The 21,043-nt window shown below is 37.4% G+C and overlaps 1 protein-coding gene across 1 annotated transcript in view; it reads right to left on the minus strand.

Moving 5' to 3' along the window:
- ALDH1L2 (aldehyde dehydrogenase 1 family member L2) overlaps nucleotides 1-21,043 on the minus strand; it is a 30,603-nt gene that overhangs the window by 9,217 nt on the left and 343 nt on the right. Inside the window, exons 2-12 of the mRNA XM_058804787.1 lie at nucleotides 15,604-15,745; nucleotides 13,546-13,780; nucleotides 9,797-9,962; nucleotides 8,887-8,988; nucleotides 8,242-8,331; nucleotides 7,347-7,481; nucleotides 6,821-6,946; nucleotides 5,348-5,439; nucleotides 4,386-4,533; nucleotides 3,983-4,102; nucleotides 2,251-2,378 (exon numbers count right to left, since the gene is read on the minus strand). Of these exons, the coding sequence (XP_058660770.1) occupies nucleotides 2,251-2,378; nucleotides 3,983-4,102; nucleotides 4,386-4,533; nucleotides 5,348-5,439; nucleotides 6,821-6,946; nucleotides 7,347-7,481; nucleotides 8,242-8,331; nucleotides 8,887-8,988; nucleotides 9,797-9,962; nucleotides 13,546-13,780; nucleotides 15,604-15,745 (1,484 nt within the window). The remainder of the gene's footprint in view (nucleotides 1-2,250; nucleotides 2,379-3,982; nucleotides 4,103-4,385; nucleotides 4,534-5,347; nucleotides 5,440-6,820; nucleotides 6,947-7,346; nucleotides 7,482-8,241; nucleotides 8,332-8,886; nucleotides 8,989-9,796; nucleotides 9,963-13,545; nucleotides 13,781-15,603; nucleotides 15,746-21,043) is intronic.

The raw sequence follows: 21,043 nt of genomic DNA on the forward strand, positions 1-21,043 counted from the left end.
ACATGAACTGTGCAAACTCACTTAAGGTGTAAGTAAGACCATAGTAAGTATTACTAAATTGATAATAACTATCAATGTCTCAAAAATACATCTGCACAGATTGATATCTGTACCTATGAGGCACTACTGTTAGTTTAGTGTCCCCTGTTGAGGTCTATTTGCATCAAAGAATTTTCACATTCAGTCCTCCACATTGTCTCACATGCATTAATGTTTTTCTTCAACTTCCCTCTGTGATTTGGTACTCAGATATATAATCAGTGCTCCCACGTGATTTTGAGAGCTTAAGAGAAGTGCATTTTGGATCCTGTAAAGAGTATTCAAAACTGGGTGTGAAACTTGTGAAATTTTTCCATTATATAAATTCTGGTCATTTAAACCATTTGCATAGATGTGGGAAAATGCTCTTTTAGTACCTGTTTTAAGTGTACCTTGGAGACCCAGCTACAGGTCACAGCGTTGGCAGTGTTGTGTAAGAGAATGGATTTGGGCATGTGAGGGACAAAGGAGAAGGTTCCATTTAAAGTGTGCTTAATATTTTCTATTAATGATTCCTTAAGACAAAGCAGCAGAGCTAGGAGCTTTAATGGCACACACATTCCCTTTGGTTCAGCGCTCAAAATCTCTAGTTTGAACAGAGGCCTGAGAACAAGGGGTCTTATTTCAATTAAGGTGGTCCAGAGAGAACTTTTATCCACTGGGAATGGTTTGCAACATAAACACTCTGGTGTTTTATCCTAAAGTTCCCTAAGCAAAGCTTTTAATCCAGGGATAACCAGCCCATGGTAAGGGAACTGTATTTTTCTCTACCTAATATTGCTATTCTTGCAAATCTTCCAAGTCTAAAAGAGAGCAAGAGTTTTCACACCTTAAAATTTTCTCTTTAGGTCAGAGTTAACTTCGTTTCTCAAGTACTCTACATTCCTGATACAAATTAAACACAAGTTTATGCATGCCTTGAATATGTGCACACTCATGAAAAACATAAGCATTTAACGTTCAGCTCTGACTTGCCCATTTTCTCTTGTGATGACTACTAACTTTTCAAGAGTCCTGCAGGCCTTTTTCCATGGCCTGGTCACATACTTAATAAGATAAGAATGTTCCGCTTTGCTTTCATTCTTTTTTCCTAAGATTCCTGCAATGTTTTATAAAACATGTGGCATTTTTTCAGGAGAAGCAACCTGAAAAAGTAGCTTCTTTACTCATGTCTGCTCATTCATTTGCATGTTTAGACCTGAAAAAGCATTGAAAGCTTTTCATATAGCCCACAAAAGAGGTTTTCTTTATAGGGAAGCTCTGATGCTTCTAGTCACCTGAAGTTTGCAGGACAGTGTTCTCCCTGTGCTTTGGGAGAAGCATCATACTGCATATGGAGAATCTATAATACTTGGGGTTTTATTAGCTGCCTCCTGTGTCACGCTCACACTATCTAGTCAGCATTGCCATCTTTCTAAGATCACCTCTGCCCCTTCAAGAACCAAAGCTCACCATTAAAATAGCATTAATTCAACAAAACTTCTGCTTATCTTCTGAACCAACAGCAACATGGCCAAAAATAAGAACCAGGCATTAACCAGACACGGTGAGACAGATACAAAAAAGAGATAAAAGTATCTCAGGTAAATGTTTGAATTAGCTTAGAAAATTCCTGCACAGGACAATTCTTTCTCTGCAGAGCATAACACATCTCCTACAGTGGGTCTTTAGCCAGCTGCTGGCATATGATCCTGGAAAAATCTAGCATCAGTTACAGTCTACTTCAAAATTAGTGGCAATGAAGATGTGCATTTACTGTATGGAGTGCACATGCAGGCAGGCTTAGCAAGGTCAAATCTCTGCCTACCTAACTCACGTAGACAGTTTTTAAAGCTTAGCCTCACTTACATGGAAGGATGGGTGTTTACAAGGGAATTCTCAATCTTTGCAATGAAACTCATGTAGATTAAATGAAGACATCAAGTATTTAAAATATATTTTGCTCATATTCTTTGCTTCCATTCATAAATAATAATGAAAGGTTGGCAGCAGTGAGAGACCACAAGTTCTCTGACACAAGAAAGGTTGGCAGGCTAAGAGTTGAGGCTGCTACACTGAAATCAATCAGGGGATGAAAAGATGGCTAGTCTGGATCCTCTGACAGTGGAATTATGAACATCCATCACCTTCAGAAAATGTATACAACAATTCTTCAGAGAAACAAAACAAGATTTGAGGAAATGAAACAAATGCAAGCTGTCTTGTACATACCTGTACATGAGTCGCCCCCTTTCCCTCGCATTCATCCTCCCCCATTCACCATTTTCAAAAGCCTCCTTTGCTGCTGCCACTGCCTTGTCAACATCAGCCACTGAGGCAGAAGATACACTGGCTATTACCTGTGCAAAGGTAGCATTGTGTTAGCTCACAAAGAAATATTGGGATACAGAATGTTACTCCTTCCTCCCAAACTTCTAGACTGGGTATAAACAAATACTTAATATCCTCATCTGTGGCAGTTGTCGTGGGCAAGCCACGTGGGCTGCAAAAAGTTTAGACACAATTGAGGTGGCAGAATTTGGAGGACACTGAAGGGAGACAGATTCCTTAATCTTTCTTTTTCTTCAAAGTAAGGTGCACTGTCCTGGGGGTGCGTTTCTCCTCACAGAGAAAAGCAAGGCACACCTTCCCAAGGATATTTTCTGGGAATCGTAGTGAGGAACCTCAGAGAAAGAGGAAACAATTCTTATCTCATTTGCTGTGCCTCTGTTTGTGCAAAAGTAGAATGCAATATGGAGATTGTTTACCCAAAGTGATGGGTTTTTGTTTCATTGGCCTATCAGGGCCAAGTGCATGTCCAGACTGTCAGCCAGCAGACAGGGACAAGATTCTGTTCAGTTGAGTTGACTGCTGGTGCAGATTCAGTTTATATGTAATACAGTATAATAAAGTAATTAATTAGCCTTCTGATATCAATGGAGTCCTCCTTGTCATTTCTTCCCTTCATCAGGGTTGCCCTGCTTATACTATATTGTCCCACTGGATCTCACCCTCTCTTTCCATATATAAAAGCAATGTGGTATTGGTTTCACACTTCCAACAAAAGCTGGAAGTCTTTTTGTGTGGTATCTCAATCTAATATCTCAACATGCTAAAACAACTCCCATATGTTCCATTTCTACGGAATGCAGCTTCTGTTATAAACCACCATAAACACACAGTATTTTATGATGATTGTGTTCTAAATACACACATTGTAAATCCTAACACAGAATGGTTTTGACTTTCATTCCATTCTATAATGAGTTTCAGGAAAAGTATCAGAGTCTGACTTCTAATGATAGTAAAATTTTTGTCATTGATTTCAGGAGACTTCATTTACTTCAGAATTAAATGGCATCTACATGGACATCAGAATCACTTCTCTTATATATAATTCATAGTTATGATTTGCTCAACCAATATTGGGCAGTTCAACAGCATGTATTAAAGTGCAACAGTATGTATTTTCCTATTGAAAAGTTATTTTTCTTACTGAGAATTTAAAGGGACATTTTAGTGTCAAAATTACCCTAATGTATCAGATTTACTTTAAAAAGTAAAAAAGAAAGAAGTTGATTACTGACAGAAATATACCAAATATCCTAAAAGAAACACTTCTTTAGCAAAGGAACTCCATCAATTTCTGTTTGCAAAGCTAAACAAGAATGAAATCAAGGCAAAATGTTCAGCTGGGTGTGAAAAGTGATGTAATAATTGAAGTAGAAATAGGTTATTTTTGCTTTGCAGCTTGACTCAAATGGAAGAAATTGTAGAATACCCCAAATGTAAAGTAAACTGAAATTTGAAATTATTTAAAGAGGTTGTTTAATTTATTATACTTTAAAATACAAGTTTTAAAATTTAAGTTTTAGAATTACCAATATTCAGGTGATGTTTCAAATTTTTAATAGGCAATACCAATTCAATAATCTGGCATTAATCATATTTAGAAATTACTTACTGATCCATCTGCTGGATTTATAGTGTCATATGTTTTTCCATCATCAGCATCTATAAATTTCCCATTTATGAAACATTGGTATGGCATATTCACAGTCATGTTGTTCATATTTTTTGAAACCTGGATGAAATAAAATCTAAATTATTTTAAAATTATAATAACTAAAATTTTAATGTAGCTTAACAAGCTTTTGATATCTGCAGCCAATATCCAGACACATTTTAGCCTATATATGTGGCTGTTAGAAGTAAAATGTAATGGAAAGCAGATACAAATATATAGAAGTTTGTATAACCAAGTAGTTTGCTTTCCTACTGCATCAAGCAGTCTAATGAAATGCATTGTCTGCCCTCCCCTAAAACCCAGGAAAGAGTAAGCAACAATGCAAAATTAAAGGCCTTACATAATCAATGACTAACTCTTCTTCTTTGTCTTCTCCTCTGAGTCTTCTGACAGCCATCTGAATAAAGTCTGCAAACTCAGTGGCCATATACACATCTTCATTCTGTAGCTGCAGTCCACAATGTTTCTGTTTGATCTCTTCTAGCATTCTAAAGATTTTGAAAAAGGAGTAAGTTTAATTAAAAATTAAAGAATTCTCCAGATAATTGAATCATTAGAAGGGTAAAAGGGATTAAAACTGGGCCTCAGTTTGCATGCAGGTGAATATGTGTGTGTGTTTCTCTGAAAAGGGCACAGAAATGATGCACTTTCCTGAAATTTGTTGGTTTAATTGTGGATGCTATGAAAAAGAAAACATCATTTCTGGAATACTCTCAATAAAACTTTTGAAAATCAGTTACTAGAAGATATTGATATGCCATTGGAAAATAATATTTGGGACTACTCCAACCAAAATATGGAGGACTTTGAGCTTGGTAGGTATCCAGAACAATAATCAGTTTGTTTAAAAATGCTGGTTTTATATTACGGTCTGTGCTGCAAAAAGAAGGGAAACGAGGTGACCCAAGCCATGACAAACTCAGTGCATCTTTAAGCATGGGCTCAATTCTTTCTGTGAAAGGTTTCTCTTTCCCTCTGGGGAGGTCTTTGCTCAGATTCCCAGTCAATCCCCTGGTCTGGAGATACCTGTGGCTGCACACAGACAGGTTTGAGCATCACCATGCTCCTCTGGGCGTGATGTTCCTGAAGTTTAGGGGAATTTTCCTTCAGTAGAAAGAGCAGGATTACAGCAATATCTCATAACTTAGGGAGAAGAACTGCTTCCAAGGTAAGAAAGGGAATATTAAAGTTATTGGAAAACATAGAGGGATAAGGTTTTTTAACACCACTGATTTAAATGCACCATGACAACTTTTTTCATTAACTTTGGCTTTGCAATTTCCTTATTTTGAATATTCCTACCTGACAACATGCATAGAGGATGCTCCAGATTTGAAGAAGTCTGTGGAATCCTCAATCACAGCAACATTGCTTAAAATTCTCTTCCAAATAGCCTAATAATACAGAACAATAACAGAGGCAATAATGAATAATCATCTAATAGCAAAAAGTATTTATCCAACTGTATTTTCTATAGTATTACTACCTACAACATATATTATTTCAAAGGTTTCTAAAACATGAAGTTATTTTAAGAGGGTCTAAAACAATCTAGAGGCATGATGTCAGACAAGAAATTTTTCAGTACAATTAGATGATCAAAATATAGTGTTTTGTCCATGGTAATTTTACCCAATCAGGCAAGAAACCTGAATGGTGTAGTGCTAAAACTTTTCAGGCCCATCTTTGAAAGATGTTTTATCCTCCAAATAATAAGTTCCTATTGCATTACAGAATGTGTCATCAGTATAGGCAAGGACACCTAGGGCACTTTATGAATGGATTGATGGTATTTCAGGCACCTGGCCAAGGCTGAGAAGTAGTTTAAGCTGCATGCATGAGATGGAGAAATAAACAGTTCAATAACTGGTAATGTAATATTTCAATTAATTATAACTGAGTTTCGCAGTTAGCAGGCAGTGTCATCAATTGATCAGTTTATAATTCTTTTCATAATTTTCTCAGTCATTCAATAGCTTCAGGCAGCATTTATGTTGCTGGCAGCAGGTTCAAGGTAATCTTGAATCAGCAGCTTAAAATATTAGTACATGAAGCTGCCTGACCTGTGCCAAAAGTTATAACCCTGCAGCAGAGTCAGCACAAGGGAAGACATCTATGATTCATTTGCTCCGGCTCTTTAATGATAAATGCAGCTTTCAGCTAAGGCCCTGACACTACAGAGGGATGGATTTCAGGAGAGGGTAGGAAAGTTCCTCTCTGGCTATGAGAGTTTTCTGCTCCAGCTGTTCCCATCCCTCTGGCAGCCAGCCCCTTGTGTGTTGTTGTGGTAGAAGAAGTGCACACAGGTACAGTGAGAAAACTGCTGCCTTTTGCTTTTAGAAGGTTGTTTTGAGACTCCCTGGAGCCTGTCCAACAGGCCCATTCTGAGCACATCCTAGTGATGAACGCCACAGTGAAAAAAAGATTCCAAGAACTGTCCCAGTCTGCCAGTGTTGAAAACTTCACTTTTATGAGGTGAAGCTCAGTCTGTTTTTCCTCACCCCACCTTCATCACTTGTAGATATTTACCACTACCTGCACTGACTGTTTTTGTATCACCTGTATCTGAAAGAAAACTTTGTAAAGTGAGACAAATACACCAGTGAATCCCCACCTGAATTATTATCAATAACTAAACCTTCACCCCCAATATACTTTGAGTACATTTTATCAAAAATTTACTTGCATGACTAAACAAAAGATATCCCTTGCCAAAAATAAGTATGTAAAGCTTTTGTCTGAATAATATCCCACTGAAGCAGTTTAGGGAATTACTCTGATATCTTCTGCAATCTTTTTCTCCTCTTCTGTAAGTTCCAGGGCAGTTGTGTCATCAGCAGAGAAGTATTTAGATGCAGGGATCATTTTTCCATCCTCAAACTGCAGATTTCTCACTAGTACCTGAAAAATGAGAGGATATGATTTTAAATTGTTTGGGAGGTAGCAAATCCTTGGGTAAAGAGTTTTTAGGCATTAATAGAGTGATTGAAATAGTGAAATAAATTGCTTACAGGAAATCTGATATGACGCAGGCAATTTAGCACAGGCCACTCATACCTGTCTTTTAAATTCTCTCCTAGTAAGAACAGATTTTACTCCATATAGGAAATTACTATGGATTGAGTGAAAAGCACAACGTGAATGTCTTCTCTATAGGATGGTAGAGGATTGATAAAACTCCAAGTGAATCAGCTGTCAATCGGTAGCACCTGGATTCATCTAGCTTGACAGTTCCGCACTACCTGCCCTTCTTGCTCAAACTATTCCATCCATGCTTATGTTTGCCAGGCTGAGCACTTACCATCTTCCCATCATTTCCAAAAACAACTAGACCATTCTGTGTCACAAGTCCTGGTCTTGAAGCACCTTTTATTGTCAGCTCTTGTCCAGCAGGCACTGAAGCATCAAGTAATGATGAGCCATAAAAAGTAACCACCTAAAAGAAATGCAATTAAAAGTGCACAGGTTCTAGGTGCACTGTAAAGTTTTAACAACTTTATTATACTGTTTTGAAGCTTTAATATAATGGAAATAAAATATAATTACCTATACATGGAAAATATGTTACAACATTTCTAGATCTTTACAACACCGAACAAGTAAAACTTCGCAAATTGCCTAAACCTGCAAAGCAGCTGAGCTGTAACAATATGCATACTGCAACCAGTGCAGGAAAGGGAGCAGCTTTTGACAGTGCATGCCCAGAGTGAGGGACCACTTCACTCTATAAAATTTCATAGATTTATTTTTGCAAACTATCTAGGCCCACATCTCCTTAAAATGAAACCCTGTTATTTCAGCAGCCCACAGTGTTTCATTTTGCTGTCCATACTGTGATGTTGGCCACTATACGTGGGCTGTATTTTATTGTAATGCATACCTGCTTCCCAAAATGACTGGCACAGTTTGTTCTACTCTTCATACCTTTGTACCATGTCTCTTTTTTTTCATATATTGTACTTATATTTCTTCAAATTAAATTAATTCTGCTATTAAGACCTCTTAACTACTGTGTTCTGCATATTTTTTTAGGTGCCTGTTCTAGATACGCACAAAACATAAAGTCATCAGACTAGAGCTACTCCAGTGTAATAGCCATTTATATTCACCTGTATGCAGATATCTTTAATTTTATAATAAAAAGGAGTCAAAAAGGGAGTATAGATAAAAATATTTTTCTGGTTTTCAGAGCATACCTGTCCATTTATTGTTGTCCATGCTCCAGGCACTTTATCATGCCCTCGAATCCAATTGTGCAAAGCTGCTGCAGGTTGGTCCCAGGAGATCTAGGAAATCAAGACATGCTAGGATGCACCACCACACCTTCCCAAACACAAATAAGATCATATAATGCAGTAGGGATGCTTAGATAAAATAATTCTAATATGGGAATTCAATTAATATTTTTATCTGTTGTTTATATGGCCACTGTTATTTTTTGGCACTAGAAGGAAAGGCGCCAAAACTTTTTTTTCCTAAAATCAAATGTATTTCTGGTAGAGAATTTCATATGGCCTGTTGGCAAACAAATAGAGTGACCTTGATTCAATTTTGTATTCACAAGTATGGTGGCTTAGTAAGAATCCACTGAAATTGCAGCTGCCTCTTAGCTGCCTGTACATGATCCCGAATAGGACACCAAGTTTCTAAATACATGTAACTACTGAAAGGAAAATGGAAGTTAGCCTAGGGCTCCATGACATGCATCCTAAGAGGTATTCCAGGAAAAAGAGGTGAGGAAACAGTTAAAATTCACGTTAACTTCATATTGCTGCTACTGTAATCTGAATTAATAACTTTTTTAGTACTATGCACAAAAAAATGGTGTTACTTCATACTACCTCTGCATTTTCCTTTTTCTGGATCCTTTCATATGTTGCCCCTTCTTCAGGCTGAGGTATACGAGGGGCCTTACCATTAGCAATTAGATGTACAGCTTCCACCTACATTAAAAGGTAGATTTAATGTTAGCTTGGTTCACCTTTTTCTTCAGTCATACTTCAGAATAACAGCATAAGACTTTCTGCCACAAGGATTAATTGGTTTCGAATTTTTCAAACCTGGTATTTCCAAACTCCAAGGGACCAGTGCTGCCCTGAACAAACATGTGTGTTTCCTTGAATCTCTTTGACAAAAGAAATAGCCTCCAGAATTTCATGGGAGTACCTAGTCACCAAACTCAGAACAGCTGTCTGAATTCTCCAGAACAAAAATGTGCCTCAGTATGATTGCATTCAACTTTTTCCTTTTTCTCTCTCCAAAAAGTTATTTTTCTGCATTTAAATGAAAGGAGAGAAAAAAATCTCCAAGGAGCAATGCTGAGTATTTTTTGTGCCTTTTTTTTATTCACTTTAAAAAATACAAAAAATGACAAGCACAGACCCAAAGCTAATCCAACAGAACTCTGAGCCTCAAACACCATACTGCTGTTTTTTTAAAAATCTCACACCTAATTTTTTTGCTGTTGCTAAGCCTTTAAAAGATTTGGTCTTGTATGGAAAGAGCCACATTCCAAACAAATTCAACTTCATGCCATCTGTGGAAACAGAATATGCTCTGCCTGCTGTCAGCAACAAATATTCTGAGGTCATATCCTCAGCTGTTGGGCAGCCACACAGCTCCAGTGAAATCTAGGATTTGGCTGAGTATCTCAATCTCTGCCTTCCCAAATGCATATATCTTGTCTGTTTTTCCTTTACTTTCAAGCCCTTTTCCTCTTAAAAAGCTGGTATTTAGTACAGTTAAACATACCATAGCCTTTATTCCTTCTGGGAAGAGAAATCGGTTATACAGGTCATCCACGGTATCATTTTGGCCAACATCACATTCTCGCTGTAGAAGTATCGGTCCAGTGTCTAAACCATCATCAGCCCAAAAAATAGTAAATCCTGCTTTCTTATCTCCTTGAATTAAAGTCCTAGGCATAAAAATACTTACAGTAAATACAGAAAAATTAAAGTAGTTAGGAATATCAACTCACATTTACATTCATGTTTGCATTCATTTTCTTCAGGAAGATAGAAAAGAAAATCCTAACAATCTTTGCTATATTTTCACTGCTCACTTCACATCCAGGAACCCACAGTTTTGAAACTGTTGATGTATGGTTCCCACAAAGTGACATAGGAAATGCTGCAAGTGAAGCCAGGCTGTCTCACATAGTTCACTGTGATAATTACTTTTAAAGTATTATTAATGGTAAGACACAGAGCAAAAGCTGTGCAACAGTTATGACAGAATTTTAAAGATGGAAGCATCTAACAGAATATTATCTTAATAATTCATGATTAGCTAAGCCTCATGGCTCATCTGTAGGTCAAAAAGGAAAGTACATTTGACACACAGCTGAAAAGGAGTTAAACTCAGAGTGGAAAATGATAAATATGCAAATGTTTAAGGAAAAGTTATTAATGGAATTAAGGCTTTCCAGCCAGATTCTGAGCTGCTGTGCATGAACATAGCAATGCTTACATTAGACCTGTGCTGATTTACCTCAGCTCAGAATCTGCTTCTCATCCAAAGGGAGCTTCAGCCACCTAAAATTTTACAGCTCTCCTTTGGCACGTGTCTCAGAATAATGGAAAATCAGACTGAAGTGTGCTTAAGGGAGCAGCCAGAAATTATGAGAAAAATATTTCCTGCATGTTTTCAGCCATTTATATGCATGCAAACTTCCATGCTATTTTAAGTAATACATATCTCATGTAAGTATTCCCTCAGCAGCCCATGTTGTAACAGGATTGTCTGAGATCTGGCTTATACACAGGAAAATTCATTATTAATTATAAGCACTGAAAGCTGCATTACTAAAATGAGTGAAGTACACAAAAGTACATATAGGATGAAAAAGGGACAAACTCCAAAGACAACTGGGGAAGTTGGCAGGTATAACATAAGTGAAAGCTTACAGAAGTTTGGCTAGCCCTTATCAGATCTTTCACATATTTAGCTGCATTTCTTCTGGCTTTTATTACATAAAAATTCCAAAAAAGTTCTCTAGTGAGAAATGGATGTCCTCAGCATGGAAAAGAAGGTTTTATAAGCAAATGCCTCTGATGCTGAATAGGTGACAAGGTAAGAACTACTGTGTGTTCCCTCCTCTGTCCGCCAGCTCCCTCCACAAAGGGCTGCTGATAACAGAGTGGCAGCAGCTGGAAGAGACTGTAAAGGAAGTGAGTGAGGAACCCTGTGCACCCCAGGGCCCTTGTTTGTACCTAGTTATGTTTAGCCATGTCTAATTCTCAAAGGTTTTCTTGGTTATACTGTGGGGATAAAGGATCTGATCAGCACCAGGGCTGTAGCCGCAATATGTGAAAGTAATGACTAGAGTGAGGGGTGAGAGGGTGAAACACAAGAACAGTCAGTCAAGGCCAAATCCTAGTTTAGTTTAAAGGCCTTGGGACAATGGCCTTTACTTGAGAAGGGCAGGAGAAGATAGATTTCTTTTGCAGAAGGAATATGCAAAGTGGAGCAAGACACAGTGATACAACACTGTAATACATTCCATTTCTGCAAATCTTTGCACTTGCTGAAAGAACTTCCTGAAAGAGAGTTTGTGTCTACAGCTTCCTGTGAAATACATCTTGATGAACTTCTCCTCCATAAAAGCATCCTTTTAGAGCTCTCTATATATGAGGTTGCACAATTTAACAACAAACAGCATGGAGCAAAAGGATCTCATTTATTTGGAAAAATTCTACTACTTGATGTCTTTGCTAGCTGCTCCCTGACTTTTGATTAGAATGAGCAAACATTCCTTTTTCATCTTTCCATGTCTTCCATGGCTCAGCTAGTGTGTGCCCTTCCCAATGACCTCTTTTCCAGTCTGAAGACTCCATTATTTGTCTCCAATCATGTCAAAACTGTGCTATACTCTTGACCATCTTTCTTAGCCTTTTCTGAACTCAGCTAGTTCATGTTCCAACTGAGATGCAGACAGTATTTAAGACCACAGAATCACAGAATATTTTGAATTGGAAGAGACCCACAAGGACCATCGAGTACAACTCTTGAATGAATGGATCCTTACATGGTGAGTAACAATAATCCTTTTCTGAGTAACAACAATTAACTTTAACACTGCTTATATATAGTCATGGGGGTTTCCCCTTGTGTGCATTGTGTAATGTTTCTTAATTTTGAATTTGACCTCTCATTTTCTTACTCTTACATTATCACATTTACTCATTTGCATAGAAAGTGTATTCCTTATTATTTAAGGAATTTAAATATTTAAATCAGAGTCATTGATCTAAAGTTTCCTGGCTTTCTCTTTCAGCCTTTTTAAAACTGGTATTACTTTTGCTATTTCCCAGTCACCTGCATCAACATAACCTTAAGAAAATGAAATGTTGCACGTCATCTCAAATCTGCAACTTCCAATTTGCTGAAGTCCTGTGGTCCTGACAAAGAGTTTCTTATTCCTTCATCAGTTCACAAAAATATCTTCTGCTCACAATTCAGCTCAAATTAATTGTTTTGATTTATTCCACACAAAGAAGGACTGTAGGCTAATAACGTCTTAAGCTCCTTTATCCTGAATACCAATACAGATTCCCTACTGTGGTATTCTCTTTGATAAAATACCTTTGTTAAATCCCACATCTCTACCACTTACATACCTCCAACCTTTAACATATTTGGAGGAACTGTTGGTATTACATTTTGCGCCTTAAAAAGCTGGTTCTTTATTTATTTTCTGGACTGTCTCACTCTCATTTTCTGCTGAGTTGATGCTATTTTACTTTACACACTTGGACACAACTGACACTTTTTGAAATCTTTACCTCTCTAATAGTCTCCTCAACACCTCTGTTTAAGTATTTCAGTTTGGTACTTTTTCCAGGAAGGATTAAATTTAAACAAAACTAAGTATGCTGTTGCTTTGAATCCACAACACTGTGGATTCAGATAATCGTCATGCTGCCTGTAAGATTCTTTTCAAATTGTTTCTCCATATTTAGATTATTTCTTACTGAATTTAGACACTGTGATAATGTCATTTCTGTAGTCACAAGAGTGCCTGATTTGAGTCTGTTGAGGCCATTTTTGCAGTGTAGTTCTTTTAGGGTGATGATTTGAGCCTATCTTGTGAGATAAAGTTTTTTTCTTGCGGGGTCTCTCTTCTCCCTTCCACTCTGTGAAATCTTAGGGTCTGTATCAGACATTCCTGTGATAGTTATTGAGTGTTTGTAGGGAATGAATCACTACAGCAGTGTTCTGCTTATGGAAACTCCAGATTGTCGATTCATGCATGTGAGTAAAATATATGAATGTACAGCTCATACCACTGATCCTCCCAGAGTAACAGCTGAGCTCACATTGGAAATAATAACGAATCCCAGATATGAAGTGCAGTTCATGTACCAAATAGTCAGCTGCTCCAGAGAAGTTCCTTCAGAGCACTTGCAAGTCAAGAGAACTGCAGCATTTACAAGAGTAACAGGTGCAGACCAGCACCCTAACATGACAAACACGTGGTTTTGGTGCACAGAACTCACCAGTTGATTGCAGAAGCTCCTCGGTGGCGTGGTAGGATGGATGGATGATAAATAATAGAGCCATGTTTTGGGCAGTCAATAACATCCATGGGGATAAACTGTGTACAGAATGGAAGGACATTTAACTCTGCTCCAACTGATTTGTAGGCTGCAACTACTTCCTGGATAGGCTTGCCTTTAGCTCTCCATTTGGGGAACTTAAAAACAGGAGTACCGTCCTTCTCTGCTGCCAGTGCTGAGGGACAAGAACAGTATTATTTTTTTTTTTTCATTTTGTGTTAAAAATTCAAGTCAGAGACATATGACATGACAACTGAAGCGAATCATCAATTATGAGACCACAGAGTGCTCTTCTGTATGCTGTTTAAAAACCTTTGTGCTTGGATATATTTTATTAATTCTGTCTTTGATTATCTTTCCTACATCTTAGGTAAATCTCAACTTTCAGTTCACTCTTATGACTTTGCTAGTAAGTACCAATGAAGCAGAAAAGACAGGTACTCAAACTTTACTTTCCCTTTTTTGTCTGTGAAACTGGATCTTGAGCTTGACCTGAAGCATCTTTAGCCTGTTGATTAAATCTTAGGTAAATTCTTATTTAAATATTACTCCATGCAAGTTAGTGTGTAGTGAAGTTACTTTAAGAAAACAAAGACTGTAGCTGACTGAGGGCACAGAAAACTTCAGGAAAAACTTGAGACTTAAGCTTTTGAGTCATCTGGAAGTAAAAAGAAGTTAAGTTATTTAGTAATTTAATTTCATTTTTTTCCCCCAATCAGGAAAGATTTGACTAAATTAATCCTGTGGTTTTAGTTAAAAATAAACACATGATTGCAAGATTGGAAGATTTACTCAGTTGCATTTGTTAGTGTAACAACTGTACAAGAATAATTTATATAATGTAAACAAGTTATGCTATATTGTACATAAACTTTTTATACAATGTAATCCAACACGACTTGGATGGTCAATTTTTCATTTTCTAAGCTAATAGTTGCCTTCTCTAATTTTTCCAAAGTGTGATTAAATCTTTTAATGAGGTAGAGTTAAGAATTACATGCTAGTCTGTGAACACCACAGCACTAGTAAGCAAAACTTATGTTTGATTCTTCCCTCATGAGAGTTCTGTAAAAACGTGTCAGGACCATACAAACAAAAACAAAAACAAACAAAAACCCAAAACACTAAACAAAAACCAAAACAAAACAAAAACCACCAAAAAAGCCCCCAACCAAACCAAGAGAGAATTGAAACAGCTCATGGAATGTAGTTTTGATTTCAGATTCTCCATAAAGGTACATTCCATTCTGGCACTTTTATTTGCTAATTATATTAACTTGCTGTCTTTGAACTTGTGTCACTGAAACAAAAACAAAGAAAAGTGACAATTCAGATGGTTCCAAATTAGCTTCTTTGCCATGCTGGGTTCTAAGTAAAATGAGTACAAAACTGAATAAGAAAAATTTCTTTCTTTGGTAAGCCTAGAAAATCCTTATGCACCTTGAGAATGGAAAAAGGGAGAGCAAAGCCTCCTCCAACCTTTTGAATGTGTTTTCCATAGTCCAGATGGAAGGGAAATAGCCTCTGCAGGTACATTGCCACACACAAGCTTGTCAAAAAGGGCAGAAAGCCCGGGATGAACAATCTTGGCTCAGTGCCTTGAGTGTCCCAGCCAGCACAAAGAAGCAGGTGACAGACATTTGCACTTGAATGTAGGCTCAGCAGCTACTTGCTGTAAGACACAGCTCTAGTTCAGAATGATTACTTCTAGGGTGTACATTCAAATAAGATATTCAAATTAATTTTGGTTTTCCAATACCTTAATATACAGCCCTGCATATTTAGAAACTACTTTAAAAGTTGCTTTTCTAAAGTACTGACAATGGACAAGATTAAACTGGTTCTGGGACCGGTGTTTGTTAAAGGATAGGTCTTGTACTGGATTTAGTGGAACAAAGGCAATATATGCAAGTCATTCCCATATAGATGTAACCTTCTAATGAAAAGGAAAACTATGTACACCTGTAATTTTTACATTTGGATTCAGGTTACACTTACCCAAAGGATCAGCTTGTCCATTCTTGTCAGGCACGGTGAATACACCCACAACCTTATGTCCTTCTTTTCTCAGCTTGTTATAAACTTCTTGTCCAAAAATACTTTGGCCTATAAGGGCTAGCTTTAGCTTATGTTGATAAGCCTGGTAAAAAGAATTATAACAAAACATATTGTAGAATGCAAAGAAAATATGTTGTTGCTTACATTTCTGTCCTGCTCTTTCTTTGTCAATTTTCAGTTTGATTTAAAATGGAATAGTTTTTCTAACATAATCATCTTTGAAGAAACAATAATCAAATTTTTGAGATTAATGACAGGTAACATACAATTCAGAGAGAGCATACTTCACATGAAACTTATCATCTGATACTGTCAGTGGTGTCTGTATGGCTTTTTTAGAATTTTCATTAGACAGACCAGCCACTGCTTCTTATGAGAGGCTCCATGATCTTATCCATAATCAGAAATGAAAATACATTTTTTTAAACATACATAAAACACTTTTTGTAGACATAATTTATGTGGCTGGAACATGCCCTCTAAATCCCTGTAATTAAACTGAGGTATATTATTTGTAGTTAACATGTAGAGGCTAAAGAAGACAAACTTGCACTGTTCCTGCCAAGTTAAACGTGATGATCATCCATTTGATACGCCTACTAGCAAAAAAAGGTGCTAAAGGTGAGGTTCCCTTGCTGGACTTCTACTGCCTGCTGCATTTGGATTCCAGCACACTGGACTGGGATTTAAGCTTTTTCAGACAGAGTGATTTGAGCTTCTTCAGACGGAGCAAGTAACCACCTCCACTTTTTTTTTAATTTATGATAGTTAAATTTATGATAATTTATGAAATTTATGATAGAATCACAACACTACAATTATATCACAATATCAGATATTGCTATGTTTTTCAAGTGATCGCTTCCTGAAAAAACTACTTTTTTCCTTCTGAGTCCTTTTAGATTTATGTGGCAGTTGTGCTCCTCTCTCACCCTAACTCCAGTCCCTCACCTCTAACACCTCCTTTATCCCAGAACTGGTACTGCTGTAGCTGCAAGAACTGCATTAGGGTACTGAAATGAGCAGGCACCGACATGAAAAATGCAGCTTATTTATAACTGGATCTCTCCACTGGTCTAATTTATAGCACAGGCACAAGTCCTAACATAGGGCCAGCAGGGGAACAGAAATGAGCATGGAAACATGGCAGAAGGGTGGAACAGTCTCTATATGCATTGCATTCTTAGTCAGCTTTTGGAAAATAAAAACTGGAAACCTTTGAAAAAGAAATGGACTATAACACCTAGTTAAAAAGGAAAGGTCCGCACAGAATAAAGAGAAAACTAACCTTCCTCAAAGCTGAATCTGGCACAAACTGTTCCTAGACTCACACCATACAGATCCCTCCTCTTGGGAGGCCTGATAGAAAGGTAGGAAATAAATCCACACACTCCCCACCTTTGTTCTGAACTACATTTTTCACTACTGGACTTTGCCTTCTTTTTTTCCTTATGACCCATTAGAGGAATCAACACGCCCTATGAATGTCTTAACCACTGACGTTTGTTTTTCTTGTAAGTTGGCACCTGTCTGTTTATCTTCTCCCTCCTTTTCTTAGGGTGCTGGGACATGAGTATACTTTGACTGAGTGGGTTATTGATTGGATAACAAATGGTCTGCACTGCCCATCAGATCACATGACAAAGAGAAATGTCTTGAAAAACAGGTTACTTAAAACCACAATTCACTGAAATTCATTTCACAGCTGACATATCATGGGTGTATTTTACTGGTTTCAGGTTACATTTTTGTTGTGCAGCTGGCTTTAGAAAAGGGAGTTATAAATTGGTAGGTTCCATTATAGGAGTATTGAAGTGTGGGGTTTTTTAAATATAAAACAATAGGAAATAATTATTTGTACTGAAAAAAATTTTTTTCCTGAGAATGAAGCTGCATAGTAAAGTGTCACTGCAGCAGAAACAAGCAGTAAGATGCAAAGATGGACACAACTCAGGCCTTTGCAAAATCAGACTGTTAAAACTGCTGATCACAATACTACTAACCAACACTGCATTGCTGGCAGCTATACCTCAAATAGTCCACTATTTTGTTCTTAACAAAGACAAGGCCTTGTTCTGAATTACAGCTTATCCTTGCAATCCTTATCCAGCAAGGCCAAACTGATGCAGGTGGTGCTTATTATCAATGTTTTATGATGGATGTCGTTACAGCAGAAATGTTGCTGTACTACAAAAAACAATTATTAGATTCTCCCAAGTATTTTAACTATAGCCAGGCAAATTGGAGAAAGATTAACCTGCTGGATCATTGACCATGTTTAACATGGTATGCAATCCTCTGATTTCTGTCCTGTGCTATCTGCTGCTTTTCTGATACTTGGACAATCTTCTTGTAATTTTAAGTTCAAATTTATCACCACTTAAAGAGTTACTTTTTCACAAAGAGTTTATTCATGAAGTGTTAATAACATATGCACCTTCTATTCCTACACTTCCACTTCATGTTGCCCTGTGAATAAATCTGATTCTCATATTACATGGAATGGCATAGCAGTTCCAGTACCAAATCATGAGTTGCTGTAAATCAACATAATTTCAGTAAAGCCACACATTTAATTTGTGCTAGTTGTGGAACTGAATCAACAAATGGTGAGAAGCAAAGAGAGAATGTAGTCCCCAAATGAATAACAAATTAAAAAAAAACCCACCAAATCCAAACTGAAACTGGCAAGACTGAGAAGATTGCAGTGTGGAAAATTCTGTAGTACACAAAAACATCACTCTGGCAGTAAATCAGCTTTGCTGCCTCACACTTCCAGAAGATAGCTCAAATTGACTGGTTTCAATCGCACGATGGTTCTGGTAACCATGAGCAGTGATTCTTGAGTTCTCTCTCCACTGAATGGTACCCACAAGTCAGCCATGAACAGGATTTCTACAGAGTTAAAAAAAAAATTATCTGTGTGGATAACGGTGTGTGAAAAAAAAAAATCTGTGTGGAAGGGCTTGCATGCTCAGACCACAAGTTCAGTTCTTTGTTTTTTGTTTTATTTGAAAAATTACAGTGGAACAAGTGCATGCGATGTTATAGCCATTCATATCTTCTCTTGGAAACTCTCCCTAAGCATTTGTACCTAAAATGGATCAGACCTGTGGAAGTGGGAAAATTCTGTAGAAGAATTTAATGTGGACATAGCACTCAATTAAAATGGAAAGTTCTATAAGATAACACAGAGAAGAAAAAGAGTTTGGTGTTTTCTGTCTTACAGAAATGGCACATTTTGGCTAGAGTGCCACTGCTAGCATTCATCACAAAACTTTAGAAATTCTGTTAAAGAACAACAAAACAATCTTGGTTTTGAATAATGTGCTAGACAGATACTCCATCATTCTCACTAACACACACAGAGATTAAATTTTTTATGGTTTTTGACAGTGATGTTAAGAGATATACTAGACTCCTTTTGCAGCTGACCATGAACATGTAGTGTGCATGAACCATGCCTGTGAAGGTTAATGGTCATGTAGCATCAGAGTGGATCTTTTGCTGCACTTTTGTAAGATTATCCAATTCCTATTTATAGTAAACAATGCAGTTCAAGTGAATTGGGGAGATCTGGCCTTCCTTTATGATTAATCATAGAATAATACAGTTATTATGACAGAGCTGCCAAATACAATATTTAAGGAAATCAGTTTTCACACTGCTGTAATTCTGTTGTTTTCACTGTCTGAACCTTTAATTTCTTCTTTAACTTTATATTTTTTTTATAGCATAACACAGATTAACAGTGATTATGTTTTCTTGACTCAAGTACTCATGATTTGAATGAAGACAGTAAGATAAAGGTAGAAGCATAAAATCCAATAGGTGTTTGTACAAGCAGTCTTATCTTAAATGCTCAACATGTCTCAAAGTTCACATGTGTTTGACCACCTCAATACAAAAGCACAGATTTAAGTTTAACTTGCGTATTTAAAAATTCTGTCCATGTGATCTCTTGATACCATACTGGAATATATTTTAAAATAGCTCATTAAAAGTTATACAGTATTTTAATGTTTGATTCCATCCTGGTTCTCTTTTTCTTCCAAAACATTTAAATAGAAATAAAACTAACAAATAGAATTAAGTACTGCATAGATGACAGCCTGAAAAATACTGCTAACTATCTTGTCAAGTTCTACTTTCTAGAAACGGGAGATGAATCCAACATATACATTTTCTTCTCTAAGAAGAGTAAAAACTTACAAAATCTCTTCAGAGGAGAATTTTTTTTAATAAAAGTAATTTTCTGTGACTGCCTTTTTTGTATGTGCATCTAATTGGTTATCGCTTCTAAATAAGTTTCCTGAAAATTAAGATTTAGTAACTGCTACTCTGGGTACAAACCTTTTAATAAAAAAGATTAAAATATTTTACTTAATTCACATAAGAATTTAGTAAAGCTAAAAATATTTGAACGTTACATCTTTTTAAAATTATTACAGAGAGATGCTTCTTTTGAAAAGCAGTACTGCAACTTTATTTCCACTGAGATCCCCATACATGTGCTGAATTCCAGTGCCTGCAAATAGAAGCCTATAGTAGAGCCCCGCCCCCATCTACATACACATCCAGGGCAATGTGTTCCCATCGTTCATTCATTCTCTTTTTTTTTGGCACTGCTGGTTGCATTTCCAAAAGGCTTGTGTTAAATCTCCTTATTCTAATGCCTTCCATGCAGATACCTTTGGAGGATTGCTGTCCTCAAAGAAAACTGAGCAGCCAAACATGAAACAATGAACAATCTCTAGAGAAGAAAAAAATCCCCCGAGCCTCATTCAACTAGCCAGACGTACACATCTGGACAATTTGGACTGGACATGGCTTTCAGGGAGAGGTTCCTTGCAGGAGTCCTGCAGTTAAATATATGTAACCAGACACAAAGAAAATGGCTTGAAACAAATGCTCAGAGCTGTAAAAGACTAAACCATGGGGTGCAGAGGAATTTAGGTCATCAACTTCAGCCCTGAGCAGCCCATGCCAGAGCAATGAACCGGCTATGAGAAGGTCACAAAAGAAACAGGCCAGAGCCGCGGGCTTCACTGTGGCGCTGGGAACGAGCACGGTCCCTTCTAATTGAGAAGACAGCCTTCAGCTTCTCGCAGGGCAAATCCAGCCCGAGAGAGGCAGAGAACGGCTGCATCACATTGTTCTTGACACACGATTACGGGCACTATCACAGCATCGCTGGTACCTGTTCCCCGCAGCTTCCAGGCACATCCCTGCAAGATGCAGCGCCCAGATGATGGCTGCGACCGGGCTCGCCGAAAAGGGCAAGATGCAGCCTTTGCACCCACACCGAGCCCTTTCCCGACCCTGCCGTGCCACAAGCGCTTTGCTAAATCCTCGGCAGAGACAATAGGCATCACATCCT

Source organism: Ammospiza caudacuta, chromosome 5, assembly GCF_027887145.1.
Source record: "Ammospiza caudacuta isolate bAmmCau1 chromosome 5, bAmmCau1.pri, whole genome shotgun sequence".
NCBI classification, from domain to species: domain Eukaryota; kingdom Metazoa; phylum Chordata; class Aves; order Passeriformes; family Passerellidae; genus Ammospiza; species Ammospiza caudacuta.